Source organism: Leptopilina heterotoma, unplaced genomic scaffold (genome assembly GCF_015476425.1).
Source record: "Leptopilina heterotoma isolate Lh14 unplaced genomic scaffold, ASM1547642v1 Lhet_218, whole genome shotgun sequence".
NCBI classification, from domain to species: Eukaryota; Metazoa; Arthropoda; class Insecta; order Hymenoptera; family Figitidae; genus Leptopilina; species Leptopilina heterotoma.
The window spans coordinates 167,661-182,898 of record NW_025110935.1 but is presented as its reverse complement, the minus strand read 5'-3'; the positions used below and the strand labels follow the sequence as shown (position 1 = coordinate 182,898).

At 24.7% G+C, this 15,238-nt stretch overlaps 1 protein-coding gene across 2 annotated transcripts in view; it reads right to left on the bottom strand.

Moving 5' to 3' along the window:
* Positions 1–15,238, bottom strand: part of LOC122501885 (basement membrane-specific heparan sulfate proteoglycan core protein-like) — a 428,837-nt gene that overhangs the window by 385,485 nt on the left and 28,114 nt on the right. For both annotated transcript variants that reach the window (XM_043611648.1, XM_043611649.1), the window contains exon 2: positions 8,347–8,471. In XM_043611648.1, the coding sequence (XP_043467583.1) occupies positions 8,347–8,452 (106 nt within the window). In that variant the 5' untranslated portion in view covers positions 8,453–8,471. The remainder of the gene's footprint in view (positions 1–8,346; positions 8,472–15,238) is intronic.

Below are 15,238 nucleotides of genomic sequence, written 5' to 3'. Positions count from 1 at the left end.
TATGGATGGAAATTTAATGTAAATTTTGTGAATTTAGGGGAGGGAGGAGTGAAATTCAAACTCAACACAATTTTTTGTTCTTTATTGATGGTCAATTTTTTTCTAGCAATTTTGAGTATTTGAATTTATAAAATACCCAGGGTTCGAACTAGGTCCGTAAATCCTGTAAAAGTCCGTAAAAGACTGTTTTTTTGAAAAAAGGTCCGTAAAGTCAGTAATTTTATTCAAAAAGGACGAAAAGTTCGTAAATTGTATACGATATAATTTGGATAATTTTAGAGAAATAACAAATGATTGCAGAAATTAAATTATTTTCAAAAGTAATAAAATTTATTCTTCGCAAAAATTCAATTATGTTCAAAATTTTTTTTAAATTCTCATCAAAATTTCAATTATCTTCAGAAATAATTAAATTCCTCTCCGAAATTCAATTATTTTCAAAAATTTTTCTCAATTCAATGATTTTCACTATCTATCCTACTATTTTCATAAAATTTTCCAAAAGAATTCAATAATTTAAAAAAAAATTTAATAAAATTCTATACAAACTTTTAATTATTTTCAAAGAATAATAAAATTTTTTTTTATAAATTTCTTCGCAATTATTCAATTGTTTTCATAAATAATAAAATTTTTACAGGAATTCAATTATTTTCGTACATAATAAAATTCTTTTTAGAAATTCAATTATTTTCATAAATAATAAAACTCATTGCAGAATTTTAATTATTTTTAATACAATTTTAATCGAATTCCTCAAAAAAATTCTTAAAAATTTTACTAAAATTCGTCAAAAGAATTCAGTTATTTAAAAATTTATAGATAAAATTCTTTCTAAGAATTAAATTTTAAAAAACATGCAATTATTCAGTAAATTGTTATTTTTATATTTAAATAATTGAATTCTAGTAGAATTTTCTAATAAAAAGTGATTAAAAAATAAATTTCAGTTAAAATTTTAGACAATAATAATTAAATATTAAAAGCAATATGGCGTGAATTTTTAAAAATAATTGAAGTTTGAAATTAATTTTTTTGTAAAAGTTTAATTGAATTTTTTAAATATTTTTTTAATACAATCCAAAAGTATAGGGGAATGTAGTCAAGGTTGGCCTACTGTCTAGGTAGGCCACTCGCGTTTTTTTGTCAAGTTCACTAGCGCCACCTACGTGCATTTTTGTCGAAGCTTGTCTTAGTGAAACCTAACTCTTTGTTCAATTACATTTTCGGAAAATCGAAAATTGTGTTTTCTGTGACGTCGGTACAAAAAAAGCTCAAAAAAAGTTTTGTGCATAATGTGAAAAACCATTAATAAAAGATAAAAAACAAATTGAATCGTCAAGGCAAGTATGCAGAAAATTTGTGGGACTCATGGTTGAAAGGAAAACAAAGTAAAAAATCGAATCCCGAAACGTATTCCTTTATGGTTACAACAATTCGGTAATGTTACTTACTGTCAAGGTCGGCCACTATGTGTTTAAAATGCGCAAAGTTGAGGACGAGCTACTTCATTTGCAAAAACTGCAATTCTGTATAACTCATAATATAATTGATCATCTTATTAATATTTTTATTTAATTTTATTAATATTTTAGTGCAAAACTTTTTTTTATTTATATTTATTTTTTATATTGTTTATTGTTATTATTTTGTTATTTCATTAAGTTACAAACTGTAAACAATAAAGAATCAATTTTCCGTAACTCCAAACATGTTATTTTATTTTTTAACGATTAATGCCCTTTGAATTTTAAACATGGCCGACCTTGACTGTAATGGCCAACCTGGACTACAAATTTTTTTTTTTTTAAATCTTTATAACTTTTTCATTTTTAAACCTGTCAATTTACTTTGTACAGAAAAAATGTTCCTATTAAACAGGACTTTCCAACCATATACTTCAATTGTCCAAATTCATTTTTAAAAAAAAGTTATAAACAAAAGTCAAAAAGGTGGCCGACCTAGACTATGTTCCCCTAATTAATACGCAAACATTTAATTATTTTCATAAAATAATAAAAATTTTACAGGAATTCAATTATTTATAAATTATTTATAAATTTCTTCACAATAATTCAATTATTTTTATAAAAAAAAACTCATCGCAAAATTTTAATTATTTGTTATACAATTTTAATCGAATTTTTGAAAAATGTATTCTTAAAAATTTTATTAAAATTTATTAGTCGAAAGAATTCAATTATTTAAAAATTTGTTGATAACATTCTTTATGAGAATAATTCAATTTTAAGAAACATGCAACTATTCAATAAATTTTTATTTTTTTATTTAAATATTTTAATTCTCGTTGAATTTTCTAATGAAAATTGATTTAAAAATTAATTTTAGCTAAAATTTTAGATAATAATTGAATATTAATAGCAATATAGAGTGAATTTTTAGAAATAATTGAATTTTGTAATTAATTTTTTTGAATAAGTTTAATTGAATTTTTTTATATTATTTTAAGTTTTTATTTTCTAACATAATATATCGAATTGAAGAATTAACAAATCATTGAAAATTCATAAAATTGAATATTCTAAACAAATGAAGTTGAAAATTGTCAGCGAACTTTTTCGCAAATTATTAAAAATAACTAATGAAAGAAGAATTTTAGTTAAAAATTTTTGTAAATAAGAATTTTAATAAAATTATGGAAATAAATTTTTTGGAAAAAATCAAATATTTTAAAATTTGGCACTTAATTTTTCGCAGTAATTCCATTATTTTCAAAAAATTTTTAATTTCTTTAAGGGATTTAATGATTTTTATAAATAATAAAAACATTCGGAGGAACTCAACTATTTTCATAAACAATAATATTCATCACAAGAATTCAATTATTTAAAAAAATTTTAATAAAATTCATTGGAAAATTTCAATTATTTTCAGAAATTTTCTTGCGAATTCAATAATTTGCAATATCTAATATTTTATAAAAATTTTCCAAAAGAATTCAATTATTTAAAAATTTATTAATAAAATTCTTTATCAGAATTCAAGTTTAAGAAATATGCAATTATTAAATAAATTTTTTTTAAATTTAAATAATTGAATTCTAGTAGAAATTTCTATCAAAAATTAATTAATTTTTAGAAATAATTGAATTTTGAAAAGGTTACAAATTATAATATTTGAAAATCTGAATTTATCATATTTTTAACTAACAATTCAGTGGATTTAATTTTTTTGGGAAAAGTTTAATTGAGAATTTTTTTAAAATTATTTCAAGTTTTTATTTTTTAAATATTTAATTGAAGAATTTACGTATAATTGAAATTGTGTAAAATTGTATTGTAAACAAATGAATTTGAAAATTGTCAAAGAACTTTTTGAAAATTATTTTTAAAAAAATTTTAGTGTTAAATTTCTTAAAAATAATAATTCAGTTGGTAATGATTTTACCCCTCGGTCATCTTCATGTTTTATAGTTATGAAAAATTGAATTTTTAGTTTTAAGTAAAATGTTTTCTTATTTGACTGGAACTGGTTATATTTTCTTTCGGTCCGGAAATGGTTTCTAATTTTTCATTTTTGATCCGTAAAGTCCGTATTTACTATTTTTAAATACTTTCACTGGTTCGAGTACCGAATACGTAGAAAAATTAAATATCGAACTTTTCATTATAAAAAGGTTTTAAATTTGAAAATGATTGAAAATCTGAATCTTTCATACTTTTAATGAACAATATTCTGTAAAATGTTTTCTCAATATGAATAATAATTGTTCGTTTTAGAAAATATGAAAATAGTGCAAAAAGGAAAATTGAGGAATTGAGTCGTAAAATTTGCGCAATGATGGTCCTTGTTCGGGAGACATTAAGGGAGTCTTGCAATTAGTATTATCACAATTCACAATGAATATGTTCTATTTGCGTTGATGAATCACGATGCCGTCAAATGAAAGCGTAAAAGAGGGTTTTGAACATGTAACGTGTGTATATATATTCTAGTGGTATAATTATGTATATAGTCCGCTCTTGATTTGTCTTCCCCTATTCATCATGTGTCACTGGCTAGAGCCACAGGCATTCCTTAATGATGGTATATTGTCCTTTAATGCAGAATCTTTGAAATACTGCTCTATATATCGAATGAAACGTGAATTATAATATCTAAGTCAAAATATATGTACCTAAATCCATTCTATTCGGTTAATTACTTTGTTATTTTTGCGACAATTAATTTTGCAAATTTCATCCATATTTATTCATGTTGAAAATTAATTATTTAGGATAAATTAAATTTCAATAAAGCTGAAAATGTTAATTTGAATTTTAGTAGCATTAAATAGTAACTAATTATACAAATTTGTGCAAACACTAATTAACAATTCATTAGAGAATATTACAGCTTTGTTCTTTGAAAATTCGGAATATCGATTCTCTCAAAGCAGTGTCACTAGGATTTGATTACATAGGTATGCATGTTGAGAGCCTATATCAAACTTGTTTTTATTGACTTTGCTTTGGTACTTCGGATATATATATATATGTATACAGAGGACAAGGCAATTTTCATTAGCGTTACCCGGGAAGCATGTTATGCCTTTCAACAGTTCTTTTTTTTTAATTATTAGAAACGAACTGTTCGATGTCTGGTGATCAAGAACTTTTCGTTTAATCTCGTGAGTTTCGACGCCCGTCCGATAAATGGAGCGACGTTTAACAAAAAAAGGGGAAAAATTGTTTGCTTGCCAGTGGAGATGAGAAAAATGAAAACTGAAAGAGAAAAGTTATTATTTTCATTGCAATTGATATATAAAAATAACGGAATTAACGGTTTGTAATATATTTTCATTTTTTATATTTTCAATTTTAGAAATTAATTTTTCCTTGGAAAAAATACAACAATTTATTTACTATAGCAATGATTTTACTATTTAATACATTTTATATTGTTAATAATATCTTTAACTAAACAGTGACGTTGCGAAATTATTTGATAAATATGCAGAGGTGCCTTGTGTATATAGGTACTTGAAGGAAAAAAAATTGTAGTTTTAACTCTTTGAGTGTGTGTTGGCTTTAACCCAAATTCCTAGAATAGTCTTCATGTAACATAACTTGGCTTAGTAATTATAATTCAAGGGAAAAACGTTGTTTCTTGAGGATCAACTCAAAGAAACTGTAGAACGAGAATATTTTAATGACTGTCTCCTCATCCCGTTATCTACTGTAGTCCTAGTTCCATATTATTATTACTATTATGATTATTATTATATCTCCTACTCAAATTTTCCGCTCTCGAGCCTTTTTATGCATTTACATTTCCCTCTCACTCGCTGGGAACGAATTTGTTGCCCCCGAATCTCTCATTTCTCTGCAAAAATTGTCGTATTTGAAAAGAATTTTCAAGTATTTTTCGCGTGAGACGTTAATCAAGAGAGTATACATAATACCCTTCAGAAAAGTTGTTCACTTTTCGAATAGAAATTTTCTTTCTGTTTACTAAAGCAGGACACGCATTCACTAATTATTGGTGAATTATTAATTTTTGACATTTTTCCAGACGATTCGGATATAATTTTAGTAATAGCAGGAAATACGGATTTTTATCGTTTTTAGATTTTTTCACCCGCGTAGAAACCATTGACGAAGACAAAAAAATATTTTAAACCCCCAAAATATCGAAATTTTGACTATGGTCACAATTTCAGGGCTCGAACCAGTGAAAGTATTTAAAAATAGTAAATACGGACTTTACGGACCAAAAATGAAAAATTAGGAACCATTTCCGGAGCGAAAAAAAAATATAACCAGTTCCAGTCAAATAAGAAAACATTTTACTTAAAACTACAAATTAAATTTTTCATAACTATAAAAAATGAAGATATCGATAACTCGGAGTTTTCGACTCGGAGTGATCGATTTCTTCATGTTTTATAATAATTAAAGATGATCGAAGGCATAAAATCATTACAAATTCAATTATTATTTTTAAGAAATTTAAAACTCAAATTCTTCTTTAAATTTAAATCGATTATTTTTAATAATTTTCCAAAAAGTTCTTTGACAATTTTCAAATTCATTTTTATACAATTCAATTTTACACAATTACAATTATACGTAAATTCTTCATTTAAATATTTATAAAATAAAAACTTGAAATAATTTTTAAAAAATCCGCAATTAAACTTTCCCAAAAAAAAATTAATTCTACGGAATTGTTAGTTAAAAATATGAAAAACTCAGATTTTCAAAGATTTTAATTTGAAACCTTTTCAACATTCAATTATTTCTAACAATTCACGCTCTTATGTTTTTAATATTCAATTATAATCTAAAATTATTGTAAGTGAAATTCATTTTTAAATTAATTTTTGATAGAAATTTCTACTAGAATTCAATTATTTAAATTCAAAAAAAAATTTATTTAATAATTGCATATTTCTTAAACTTGAATTCTAATAAAGAATTTTATCAATAAATTTTTAAATAATTGAATTCTTTTAACAAATTTTAATAAAATTTTTAAGAATAATTACACTTTTCGAGGAATTCGATTAAAAATGTATTTAAAATAATTTAAATTCAGCAATGAGTTTTATTATTTATGAAAATAGTTATATTATTAGAAAGAATTTTATAAAAAAAATTTCATATACTTGACTTTTTTCAAAAAAATTTATGCAAATTCTATTTTTAATAACTTAATTTCTGTGAAACTTTTATTATTTTAGAAAATAATTATGAATTTTGTTAAAATGGTTTTTAAATAATTGAATTCTTTTGGAAAATTTTATTAAAATATTAGATATTGAAAATTATTGAAATCGCAGGAAAATTTCTGAAAATAATTGAAATTTTCCAATGAATTTTATTAAAATTTTTTTAAATAATTAAATTCTTGTGATGAATATTATTGTTTATGAAAATAGTTGACTTCCTCCGAATAATTTTATTATTTATAAAAATCATTGAAATACCTGAAAGGATTAAAAAATTGTTTGAAAATAATTGAATTAATGCGCAGAATTTAGTGACAAATTTTAAAACATTTGATTTTTCCCAAAAAATTTATGCAAAATCTTTTTTTTAAATAATTGAATTCTTGTGAAATTTTTATTTTTTTGGAAAATAATTGAATGTTTGCGTAGAATTTTATCAAAATTTTTTATTAATAATTGAATTCTTTTGAGAAATTTTATTAACATAGTAGAATATTGAAAATCATTGAATTAGGAAACATTTTTGAAAATAATTGAAATTTTGCCATGAATTTCATTAAAATTTTTGAAAATAATTGAATTCTTGTGATGAATACTATTATTTCTGAAAATAATTGAATTTAGCAATGAATTTTACTAAAATTTCTAAAAATAATTGAATTTTGTCTCAAAAATTTTTACTATTCATTTATAAAGATAATTGAAATGTTGACAATTTTTTTAGATTTTTTGAAAATAATTGAATTTTTGCGAAGAATGTTATTTATTTTTTGAAAATGATTGAATTCTTGTAAAATTTTTATTATTTTATGAAAATAATTAAAGGTTTGCGTAGAATTTTATTCAATTTTTTTTTTTAATTATTGAATTCTTTTGGACAATTTTAATAAAATAGTAAATATTGAAAATCATTAATTGAGAAAAATTTTTGAAAATTATTGCAATTTTGCCAAGAATTTTATTAAAAATTTTGGAAAATAATTGAATTTCGAAGAAGAATTTAATTTGTATTTCTAAAGATAATTGAAATTTTGACGAGATTTTTTTAAAAAGTTTTGAACACATTGAATTTCTGCGAAGAATTTTATTACTTTCGAAAATAATTAAATTTCTGCAATCATTTGTAATTTCTCTAAAATTCTTCAAATTATATCGTACAATTTACGAACTTTTCGTCTTTTCTCAATCAAATTACGGACTTTACTGATCTTTTTTTTAAAAAAAAACGGACTTTTACGGACTTCAAGCAAATTTAACGGTTCTTTACAGGATTTACGGACCTAGTTCGAACCCTTCAATTTAGAAAATCATGGCGAACGACAGAAGTATTAAAAAACCTGAAAATTTATATATTTTAAACATGGTTAAAATCTAGCGAACCATGGCCAATGACAAAAATATTTAAAACCCTCAAAATTTCTATATTTTTGACTTATAGCCAACGTATCAATTTGATATCCTTAAAAAGACTGTGAACTTTTTGTTATTCATCTTTCGAAATGGGTTAAAATATTTTGTGGATTTCAACCTATAATAAATTTAGCATAGTTCGTTTAATTATTTACTCTCTGTGCACCTCTGATAAAATGCAGAGCTATATTCTTATAATACAAAATTTAAAACTCTTAACACTTTGCAGGTACTTTAAATGATTAAAAAAAGAAGTGACTCACCTGTACTCTTGACAGTTGGCGAAATAACAGGATCAGCACGCAGGACATGCGAGCATCCGAGGATGAGCAGCAGCAGCAATTTCAAAAAGTTAAGAGTAGCCATCATCAGATTTCCATGAGAAATTCTACGAACAAAAAGAAAAAAATGTCGTAAGAAGAAAGAAGCGAAGAAAGAAGTAAAGAAAAAAGCTAAGAAAAAAAACGAAGTAAAAAGAGAAGGAAAAATTGTCATTAAACATTATCTTCGAAATAGTACTAAAATTATATTCAAACCATTATATTATACCTATAGGACCAAGGAATATAACTTCACTTCATTGCTATATAGAAAACTTAGTGAGCCAACTGTGACGGCGCGGCGGCCCTATAGACTCTTTTTTAGAACCCTTCGATTCTCACAATTCCTCTCAACCCATCCCCCACACACACAGTATGAGAAGCTGAGGTCAGCACTCTTCTTAATAACCAACGACGAGGTGACGAACGCCCAGTCTCCCGACAGCAAAAAAAAAAAAGAAGAAGAAGAAAAAAAAGAACGGAAGGATATTCTGGTCAAACTTTTCCGAAATTCTGCAAAGAAGGAGTTTAAATTGCAAGCACGTCCTTACTGAGGGCAAACATCGAATGGGGTCACTCAGAGTTAGCAGTCTTTCCAAGCCAACTAGTTATCTCTGCATAGCTTCCGGGACACATTGTCTGTCTCGGACTTTCTCATAAGTTTCAAAAAGAGGGCAATATGTGGGTGTCCCCACCCAATGTCCCTTATATGTAGGGACACTACTTCTCCCTCCCTTCCTATTAGGGGAGGGGGTAATACGCGTATAGTTATTATGTGCAGCCACCGCCCTAAATACAATCGCCTTGTTGTGAACGCGTCTTCTTATCTTGCATCTTCCATTCTCTGGATCTGCTTGTGGTTGCTTGAGCGGTTACAAACTCTCAAATAGGGATAGAAAATGCTATGAAGGGGGTAGGGGGAGAGAAAGGGTAAGAGAGTTCTTGCCTCTCTTACTCCACACTATCTCTCGCCAAAGTCTTTCCGACCCACAAACCTTACCCTCCCTTTTCTTCTAAGTTCCTCATGACCCTTAGCCACCACCACCACCAACCACCCCAGCTGCGATAAGCCCGGAAGCAAGAGACGACGCCGAGTCTTTCGCTCCAACAAATCTATTTTAAATTCCCATCCCTCACAAACACTAAAAAAAAAAAGAAGCAAGCGTTTTTTCAAACTTGAAATGGTCCGCGGCATATTAATTCACAATAAATAATATTCCACTCCAGCATGATCTCCCATCCACAGGTATATCAAACTTGAAAACTGAAAGAAATGTCTCTATTAAATAGATATTTCAGTCAGCCCTTGGGACAAAAAAAAGAGAGTAAGGGTAAATAAAGCTGGTTTCACTGAGTGGAAAAATGACGTATGAGGGTGAAATGACGTTGGGGATATTAGTAAGCTTGAAAAATAGAAGAGATTGCATTCAACCAAAATCCCTAAGGGTATCTTTTTTTTATATATACTGAATTTTCAATTATTCAAATGCTGTGCAAATATACAGCAAAAAAAGAAAAAAAATGACAAAATAATATGTCAAATTTTATAACAAGTCTATTCATTCGAAATGTAATGAAAACACTGTCATTGGCTTATCTCTCATACTCTTTAATATATATACCAATTCGCAACTCTATCATTAGGAGAAATAAATTTTACAAATAAATTAAATTATTTCGAGTCTTCATAGAAACTTCCGATTGGAATTAAATTTAGTAAAATAGGGTTGCCACAAAATATTAAATTTGTTTTTTCCTGATTTCCAGTCAAAATTCAAAATTTTTCTCTGACAACAATAATTCTGATTCAAAAAATAATTAGATACTTAAAAAATGTTCTTTTAGATTTATTTACGAATTTCTTTAATTCGAAAATTATTCGAAAACATCAATAACTTCTTTTTTCTTAATAAATATTTTACCCGTTGACTGTCGCTGACGCATATATGCGCAACTTAAAAAAGGTGATTAAAGACTTCTTAAATGTTCCTGAAACCGGTTACTCGGGGGTTTTCGAGGTCGCTGATTACGAATATGACGTTCGTTTTCCAAAATTCAAAATGGCGGATCCAATATGGCGGACAATGAAATAAAAAATTGATCAGATTGGCTTGAAACTGAATACTCGGGGGTTTTTAGGGTCGTTGATTACGAATCTGACATTAGTTTTTCAGGGTATTTACCGAAATTTGATTTCACCAAAAATTATCACACTGATGTCAGATTAACTAGTTTCAAACAAATTCAATAAATTTTAAAAAATTTTCCGCCATATTGAACCAGGTATTTTGAATTTTTTTTTTTTTGAATTTTTAGAGTACCAAGTTTCATAAAAATCCATTAAAAATTTTTTCAACACACTTTTGGCCCAAACAGTGGAAATCTCGTTTACAGCCAAGGGGTTAATCATAATTGTTTTCCATCGGAATTAAGATTTTCAAAAATTAACATTTCATAAACTTTTTTGAAATTTAATATTTTTTAAGAATTCTATTATAAAAGATAAAGAAATCAACCTGGATTTCTTTATGTTTTATAATAATTAATGATGACCGAGCGATAAAATCATTGTTTTCATCACTGCAGTTCCAAATTTTCTAGAATTTTTAACTTAAATTCTTCTTTAAATCAATTATTTCTAATAATTTTTTATAAAGTCCTTTGTTTACAAATCCATTTGTTTACAATTCAATTAAATAAAATTTCGATTATTCAAAAATTCTTCAATTGAATATACATTAGAAACTAAAAACTTCAAATAATTTCAAAATAAAATTCAATTAAACTTTTTCAAAATTTCATTATTTCTGCAAATTTTAAATATAACGCATTTAATATTCAAGAATTATCTAAAATTTTAACTGAAATTCATTTTCAAATTAATTTTTAATAGAAAATTCTATATGAGAATTCAATTATTTAAATACATAAAAAATACATTTTTTAAATAATACAATGTTTCTTAAAATTACAATCCCATAAAAAATGTGAAAATTTTTAAATACAATTGAATTCTTTCGATGAATTTTAATAAAATTTGAAAGAATAATTGCATTTTTTGAGAAATTCAATTTAAATTCTACTAAAACTAACTAAAATTCTATAAGTTTTATAATTCATAAAAATAATTAAACCCCTGAAAAGAATTTTAATATTTCTGAAAATATTTGGAATTATTCCAAAGAATTTTATAAAAAAAAGTTAAAATCATTTAATTCTTTCGAAGAATTTTAATAGAATTTTTAAGAATAATTACAGTTTTCGAGGAATTCGATTAAAATTGTAATAAAAAATAATTTAACTTCTGCGATGAGTTTTATTATTTATGAAAATAATTGAATTCCTAAAATAAATTTTATTATTTATGAAAATAATAGAAATTTTGACAACAATTTTATTAAAATTTTTGAAAATAATTCAAATTTTGTCAAGAATTTTATTAAAATTTGTTATAACTATTGAATTTGGGAAACATATTTTATTATTTCTAAAGATAATTGAAATTTTGACAAGAATTTTATTAAAATTTTTGAAAATAATTGAATTTAGGAGAACAATTTTATTATGAATAAAGATTTGAATTAAAGAATTGAAATTTATAAGAATATTCTTACTGTAAATTCTCCAAAATTATTTTCCTCACTTCAAATTCAAATATAATTTTTTAGAATTTTGAACGAAACATATTCATTTATTTAATAAACTATTTTTTTTTTATTTAAATAATTGAATTCTCGTAGAATTTTCTAGTAAAAATTGCTTTAAAATTGAAATTCAGTTAGAATTTTAGATAAAAATTGAATATTAAAAGCATTATAGCATAAATTTTCAGTAATAATTAAATTTTTAAAAAGTTTAATTCAATTTTTTTTGAAATTATTTCACGTTTTTATTTTCTAAATATTTAATTGGGGAATTTTCGAATAATCAAAATTTTGTAAAATTGTATTGTAAACAAATGGATTTGAAAATTCTCTAGGAACTTTTGCAAAAATTAGTAAAAATAATTAATAATTGTTAATTTATTTATTTCGAAGAATTTTAATAGAATTTTTGAAATTAATTACATTTTTCAAAGAATTTACTTAAAATTGTATTAAAAATAATTGACATTCTGTGAAGAATTTTATTATTTATGAATATAATTGAAATCTTGCAACGAATTTTTATCACATTTTTTTTTAAATAATTGAAATCCTGTAAAGAATTTTATTATTTATGAAAATAATTGACTTCTTGCAACAAATATTATCAATTTTTTTTTAAATAATTGAATTCTTTTGAGAAATTTTATTAAAATAGTAGATTTTGAAAACTATTTAAATTTCAGCAAACGATTTCATTATTTGTGAAATGTAATTGAATTCTTGCATAATATTTTTGAAATTAATTTCATTTTTCGAAGAATTTACTCAAAATTATATTAAAAATTATATTTAAAATTTATGAAAATAATTTAATTTTCACAACGAATTTTATTAATTTTTTTTCTGTATTTTTTCAAGGTATTTTTTTAAAATAATTGAATTGATTTGAAAAATTGTATTACTTGTAAAAATATTTGAATTCTTGTGAAGAATTTTAATAATTTTATTAAAATTTTTTGTAAATTATTTAATTTTTTTTTAATTTTGTGGAAATTTAAATTATTACAAGTTGTTGAATTTCAAGAGGTTTGAATTTGAATATTTTAAAGAATTTTAATTCCTATGGTATAAATAATAATGATTAAATATTTATTTAGAAATGAAGTTATACTGTTGTTTTCGAATAATTTTACAATTAAAGAAATTCGTAAATGTAGGTAATAGAACATTTTTTTGAGTATCTAATAATTTTTAGATATTCTTAATATAAAATTTAATTTTATAATAGTTTTTTTATATGTTCTTTAGTCAGGAAAATAGTCAAAATTTTGTCTGCAAATCAGGGAAAAGTGGTGAAAAAAATTTTTATTTCTGTGACAACCCTGTAAATTAAAAACAAGTTAAAGTTCGATTTGCATTTTATTCGAAGCAACATAGAAATTTCAGTGCATAATAAGAATTTTCACTCCTTTTATTTCTCCTTTTGATGTTTTATATATATATATATATATATTATAAAAGAAGAAGAATGGTTTGATAAATGCACATTATACACTAAACAGCATCTTAAGGGTATAATAATAAGCGGGAAAACCTTTCGAGTTTTCAAGTGTATAAAAATGCATATATGTATTTTGAACGTTTGTTTTATGCACACTATAAATGCACTTTGCATGAAGGAGAGAAGCAGAGACTTAACAGCGTGATACGTGAAGGTTATTCCACGCCACGATGCTTTGCACTTTTGCAGCTCGTCTAAAAGCTTGTGAAAGTACAAGGGCAGTTACAATTTTCAACCTAAAACTGAAATGTGGAGAGTATGAATATTTTATAAAAATGTGTGCATCAAAGAACCGAGTCACGCTCTATTCACGGTCGCTCGAGAATTCGCGGGATACGTGTGGCTACGTTACGGATTTTCTTGTATGCGTACTTGTATATACATATATGTATGACTACGTGAAAATGGACGAGAGCTTTATCATTCTGAGTGTTTACGCCAAAGCGTCGAGAGCACTTTTTCTCTCTCTCTCTCTTTTTTTGAACCCTCTCGCACTATATTTTCAGTACAAATAAAGCTCCAATAAATGAAATAATGCGAACAAGTTTCCTGTTGATATTTGCCAGGTGCAAAGTAATATTCAGTATACATAATGAATTAATAATAATTTAGAAATAAAAAATTTATTTTCCTAATTACTTTTTTTTTAAAGTTCGAAATATAAAAATGTTTCTCTCTCGTTGTTGATAAATGAAAAAGTGAAATATTCACTTGATAAGCTCATGGAATGAGTTTGTTCGTAATAATTATAAAATTGGAATTGGTATATAGCGCGTGTAAAGGTGAAAAAGTGCCTAATGAGTTTCCTCTTTTTTAATAGCCAGGCGTTAATCAAGTCCGATTCATAGAGTACGTCATTAAAAAAAGGGTCAGAAGAAAACACGGTCGAAATCCATTCTTGAATTCATTCATGCAAAATATATCGCATCTATGTATATATAGAAACATACTTATGCTGGTTGCTCTTCTGATTAAATGCCAAACCTCGTTAGGACTTTAATGATCGTTTCCTTCTCATTTCCTATTCTGACTAGCAATGAGAAATTCAATGCATTTAATATTTATTATTCTTTTTAAGATGTTTCATCAGGGTTGCAACAAATATTTAATTTTATTTTTCCCTAATTTCCAGACTTTTTCCTGACTGATTTTCACTTTTTCCCTGACCATAAAGAATATTATAATTCACTCTAAAAATTATTAGATACTCAAAAAAAAACATTCTATTACATTTACTTACGAATTTCTTTAATTGTAAAATTATTCGAAAACATCAATAACTTCATTTTTAAATAAATATTTAATCATTATTATTTTTCCATAGGAATTAAAATTCTTTAAAAGATTTAAATTTAAGCTTATTGAAATTCAATAAATTTTAAGAATATTATTAAAAAACATGCAGATATCGATCACTCCGAGTCTTTGACTCGGAGTGATTGATATCTTCATGTTTTATAATAATTTAAATTACCAAAAAATTTAAAAAAAAAATATAATTATTTACAAAAATCCTAATAAACTCCTTTTCAAGAATTCAATTCCTTTTAAAAGTCGTAAAATTTCTCACAAAAATTCAGTTATTTAAAAAAAAATGTATTCTAATATTCGTTTTAAGAATTCAATTAATTTCAAAAATAATAAATTCATTATTCGGTAATTCATTTTTACATTAATTTTTATTAGA